We start from the raw sequence: 6,000 nt of genomic DNA on the forward strand, positions 1-6,000 counted from the left end.
TTTTAGATACAATAGAAGAATATAATAGAAAAGTCTGTGGACCTAGTCACATATTCATGTCAAATGCTCATGTTCTCTCAGTTTTTCACTGCTTGGCTCCTGGACTACTGGAGGTTTGCAGGTCAGGCACTTTATCCAACTCATCTCGCTTTTCCTGACTCTTGCACTGACTGGAGAGGACAGAGATTAATTTTTAAATATGTTGTCAAAGATCTCAGTGCAGACATCCATATTATGTATGAAATGATCTCTCTGGAAGTTGAAGTTTAGGGGACTCCCATGAGTATGAGATAACATAACATATGTGACCCTGGACCACAAAACCGGTCATAGGAGTTGAGATTTATGCATCATCTGAAAGCTTTCCATTGATGTATGGGTTGTTAGGATAGGACAATATTTGGCCGAGATACAACTATTTGAAAATCTGGAATCTGAAGGTGCAAAAAAATCTCAATATTGAGAAAATCGCCTTTAAAGTTGTCCAAATGAAGTTCTTAGCAATGTTTTGATATATAAAAGGTAGGAAATTTACAAAATATCTTCATGGAACATGATCTTTACTTAATACCCTAATAATTTTTGGCATAAAAGAAAAATCAACAATTTTGACCCATACAATGTTTTGGCTATTGCTACAAATATACCCCAGCGACTTAAGACTGGTTTTGTGGTCCAGGGTCACATATATACATAGTATATAGCAAAACAAAGCAAAGGCTACAAACTCCCAGTGTTTTAGGATGACCTGCATCACTTTTGGACTTTCATTGCTTTACCCTAGTGAGCTTAAAGGAATAGAATACCAACATTCGTCAAAATATTTTCATTTGTCTTTCACAGAAGAAGGAAAGTCATAGAGGTTTGGAAAGGCATGAGGGTGAGTAAATGATAATAGAATAAAAATTTTTGGATGAACAATCCCTTCAACAGAAATAATATTACTGTGATAACATCTGCAACAATCAGCAGGGTACATCAAATAAAGAGCTTCAGGCAGCTGCCCTTTTCCATACATAATTTAGGAATAATTTTAGAGGAGTTCTTATGCTCAGGTTTAGTATTATCTTGAAATATTACCAGAGCATTATCAGAGTATCTCCCTTCTGAAGTTCATTGTAAAGCATCTTTAGGTGTCAGATCGTCTGATTCAATGGGCTAGATAAAGTGCCTAAATAAACTGGATATCAGATGCATATCTGAAAAAGTATATGGACAATTTCTCTTTACAATCTAGATACAGCACAAATTGCTTGTGTGCATAAGCTGCTACTTGATTAGTTTAATAAAAAATAAAAAAAAAGTTAAAAATATGTGGGATAAGCAATATCAGCAGGTGCAATTCATTCAAATTGCAATACTTAGCCTTTACTTCTTTTCTTTACTCAATAAATAAATAAAAAATAGAAGCCAGAAGCAATGTTAGACATCAGTAAAAAGATCAGGTAACACTTGGGGTGAAGACACACCATTAGAAGAGAACAATAAATCCCTCTTACGGCTCTTACTGTGTTTTGTTCTCTCTGGCTAAATACTCTGTAATTAATCCTCACTTCCCTTCAGTTCACAATCAACCTGCAGGCTTTGCTTTGGCCTAACAATCACAATAAATTAAACTGCTAGGAGTTGAGATTTATGCATCATCTGAAAGCTTTCCATTGATGTATGGGTTGTTAGGATAGGACAATATTTGGCCGAGATACAACTATTTGAAAATCTGGAATCTGAAGGTGCAAAAAAATCTCAATATTGAGAAAATCGCCTTTAAAGTTGTCCAAATGAAGTTCTTAGCAATGTTTTGATATATAAAAGGTAGGAAATTTACAAAATATCTTCATGGAACATGATCTTTACTTAATACCCTAATAATTTTTGGCATAAAAGAAAAATCAACAATTTTGACCCATACAATGTTTTGGCTATTGCTACAAATATACCCCAGCGACTTAAGACTGGTTTTGTGGTCCAGGGTCACATATATACATAGTATATAGCAAAACAAAGCAAAGGCTACAAACTCCCAGTGTTTTAGGATGACCTGCATCACTTTTGGACTTTCATTGCTTTACCCTAGTGAGCTTAAAGGAATAGAATACCAACATTCGTCAAAATATTTTCATTTGTCTTTCACAGAAGAAGGAAAGTCATAGAGGTTTGGAAAGGCATGAGGGTGAGTAAATGATAATAGAATAAAAATTTTTGGATGAACAATCCCTTCAACAGAAATAATATTACTGTGATAACATCTGCAACAATCAGCAGGGTACATCAAATAAAGAGCTTCAGGCAGCTGCCCTTTTCCATACATAATTTAGGAATAATTTTAGAGGAGTTCTTATGCTCAGGTTTAGTATTATCTTGAAATATTACCAGAGCATTATCAGAGTATCTCCCTTCTGAAGTTCATTGTAAAGCATCTTTAGGTGTCAGATCGTCTGATTCAATGGGCTAGATAAAGTGCCTAAATAAACTGGATATCAGATGCATATCTGAAAAAGTATATGGACAATTTCTCTTTACAATCTAGATACAGCACAAATTGCTTGTGTGCATAAGCTGCTACTTGATTAGTTTAATAAAAAATAAAAAAAAGTTAAAAATATGTGGGATAAGCAATATCAGCAGGTGCAATTCATTCAAATTGCAATACTTAGCCTTTACTTCTTTTCTTTACTCAATAAATAAATAAAAAATAGAAGCCAGAAGCAATGTTAGACATCAGTAAAAAGATCAGGTAACACTTGGGGTGAAGACACACCATTAGAAGAGAACAATAAATCCCTCTTACGGCTCTTACTGTGTTTTGTTCTCTCTGGCTAAATACTCTGTAATTAATCCTCACTTCCCTTCAGTTCACAATCAACCTGCAGGCTTTGCTTTGGCCTAACAATCACAATAAATTAAACTGCTCTCTGCTCCCGCAGGCAAAGGCCACTCAATAAAAGTGGTCCAGAAATCTGTTATGCAATCTATTCTGAGAAATCCGGAGGAATGAGAGTGGCACCCACAAAGTTGTATTTGTTTGTATGCTGTTCTAAATGGGTGTGTGACTACAGGTTGTTTGTAGAACTACTCCATTTATATTCCTCTTGTACGGAGTACATCCTGATTAATGAATAAAATTGCATATTAATGTCGTCCATTCTACGTCTGAGTTCACTTATAGGAAACCCAGGATTTCCTGAGCATGAAAATCTTGAGCATGATGAGCTCTGGCTTCTTTTTCTTCCATTTGCAAAACGTTCATATTGCAGCTGCTACACATACTTCACAATCAGTCTGAAGTCTTAATTTAATTCTGTTTATTGCAAATATGAGCTTACTTGGATTAAGATAATAGGAAAATACTGCTCACAAGGCAAATTCCTAACTGCAGTGTCTTAATGGGGCCAGCAGATGGATTACGGCAGTATATAAACAAAGTCAGTGTCAGCATTGCATGACTGAAAGTCTGAGATTTAGAGTGGAAAGCTTTAGTCGATTACTCATATTAAAGTTCATCATTCCGCATTGATATTTCATTTATTGTAATAGAAAAACGATTAAATGTTTACATAAAACTAGCAATACAGTATGTACACGTCACAGTCAGACAGCTTTGGCAGCTGTGAACCTTTTTATTAAAAACGTATCTGTTATTTCATACCTTTTAAAAAAATAACTGCATCCCTTGCAATTATTTCATGTTCTACTAGGGGTCCACAGACCCCTTTTGAAAAACTCTGCCATAGTACCACTCACTTGTCATCATCAAAGTCAAATACCTCAAGAGCAAGCACAACATTACAGTTTATGATTGCTTATTGATCTTGTTCATTCTAACAGCAGGATGATTAACTGGGAGGTCAGCAGCTGTACTTCAGTTAATGTGAAGTTAAGAGGGATTTCATTTATCCACTTCTATGATTGTCAAAACAAAAACCATGTAATATGCTTTGTACAGTCAATTTGGTCTAAACACACTGAAGCAATCATCACGAACAGACAATGACGCAAATAATCACAAACAAACCTGTCAAGTCAAACACTTAATTAGCACATCTACCTGTCAACATCACTACACATTCATGCGTTCAGTCTTTCAACAGCACTGTAATCACTTAATTGATTTACAAATTAATTTTGCTTATTTTATTTACACTTCCTCCCTACCTTCCTGCACCGAATAGGCAGCACAAACCCATTTAAAAAGCCAACAGACCATGTAAGGACTTTCCTCGAGCTGAAATGCTTTTAAATTCAAAGTGTGTGACGGTAACTAGCTGCACAGATGATCAAGGCAGCTTGGTTTGGGTTTTCACAAGGAATTTGTTACCTTCATTTGTTTAGACCTGGTTTCTCAGATATAAGAACAGGCAGGTCATTAACGCTTTGTTAAAAGTGCTCAAACCTCAAAGTTGTGCATCCTAGCATAACCAGACGTCTTTAGCAGTGGCTAAACAGCTGGACGTGACATAAGAGAAGTACAAACAGACAAAGAGAGACAAACATGACCAATGAAGAGAGCAGTTGCCACTTCACATTTTCCTCCTGGAAGAGCTGTAAGCTTTAATTGATTTTCCATCAGGGAAATGGACTGTGGATTCCGGCTCCAACACTTCCTTTTCTTCACAAGCATTTCCTATTATAAAAAAAATCTGCCCTTCAAACCAGGTGTTCTCCTCTAACTTGAAGCGCGAGGACCTGTGAACTAAGGAGGGTTTACCACCAGCAGCGGCGCCTACCTCATCTTGGTTGCTTAGGATCCAGTCACACACGGTCTTCAGGGCGATTTCTGCTGCCGGCTCATTGGGAAAACCTGTGGAGAGGAAGGAGAAGGATTCAGCTTTGAATTGGAGCCATAGACTAGCATATGTACTCCCACTTTAACACTTATGCAAACATCTCCATATGGCTGTTTGCTGCTCAACACTCTCCACACTTTTAGCAGTTACTACAAAACAACAGTCTGTTGAATATGCACACAAATCCAACACTGAACAATCTCACTACTTATTCATCCAAAAAAACGCCTACTTTTTTTTAATTAAACCAGCATCTCCGCTGTTATATAATTCACATGACTATTTGTACATACCCGTCTTGCATCCCAAAATGTGGTCTATTAGCTATTTTATTTATCATGGGTGCTTGCCAATTCCTTGTAGATTTACTAATCCATTAAGTTGCTTCAACATGATCATTTACACTGTTCTGCCATCTGTGGCAGGTGCCGGGGTCATCACACCACAATCTTGATGAGAAAGTAATGACACATTGACCAGTAAATGTAAGAGATGATGCCACTAACTGCCATATTAATCACCAGAGCCTGAGCCGAGATGGGAAAGCAGTCTTGGTGTTAACACAGCGTATCGATTGAGAATAAATAGACTGGAGGAGATTAATATTTAATATTGCTGAAGGAGAGGAGGAGGAGTCATCAAACTAGTGCCTTTTACATTTTAAAAAGGTAATTTTAAAGTACATTTAAACATTCGAACAGAAAAGTGTGTTTAGGTATTAAGTAACTGTATTGTGTGAGATGAGTTCACTTAATTTGAGTTCTCAGTTTTTTTTTCTTTTTTTAAGTCTGTTGGAATATATAATTCTTAAAATAATTCCAATATTCCATAAGATCTTAAACATAATTTCAATATTCTATAAAATCTTTAAAGATATTTTTAATTAATAATTCATGCAAAAAATGAAAAAATCCAGAAATAATCTAGTCAAGATGCTATAATATACAAGTTATGTTACTGTATACATAAAAATATATGTAATAACAAATATTGACATTTATATTACTGTTTAAACATTTGTGGTCAGTAAGATTGGTTTATTTTGTTATTTTTTAAAATTAATTAATTAATATTTATTCAGTACAGATGCATTAAACGGATTATAAGTTACAATAAAAAATGTTGCAAGGTCACAAAAAAAAAATCAAATAAATGCTGTTCTTTTGAACTTTTTATTCATTAAAGAAAACTGAAAAAATTGTATCATAGTTTCCGG

The 6,000-nt window shown here is 35.2% G+C and overlaps 1 protein-coding gene across 1 annotated transcript in view; it reads right to left on the reverse strand.

Annotated features, from left to right (window-relative positions):
* The window catches only part of LOC107662807 (O-acetyl-ADP-ribose deacetylase MACROD2-like), a 443,444-nt gene that overhangs the window by 141,094 nt on the left and 296,350 nt on the right, over positions 1 to 6,000 (reverse strand). Inside the window, exon 6 of the mRNA XM_016452921.1 lies at positions 4,725 to 4,798. Within this exon, the coding sequence (XP_016308407.1) occupies positions 4,725 to 4,798 (74 nt within the window). The remainder of the gene's footprint in view (positions 1 to 4,724; positions 4,799 to 6,000) is intronic.

Source organism: Sinocyclocheilus anshuiensis, unplaced genomic scaffold (assembly GCF_001515605.1).
Source record: "Sinocyclocheilus anshuiensis isolate Anshui unplaced genomic scaffold, SAMN03320099.WGS_v1.1 scaffold1164, whole genome shotgun sequence".
Lineage (NCBI taxonomy): Eukaryota > Metazoa > Chordata > Actinopteri > Cypriniformes > Cyprinidae > Sinocyclocheilus > Sinocyclocheilus anshuiensis.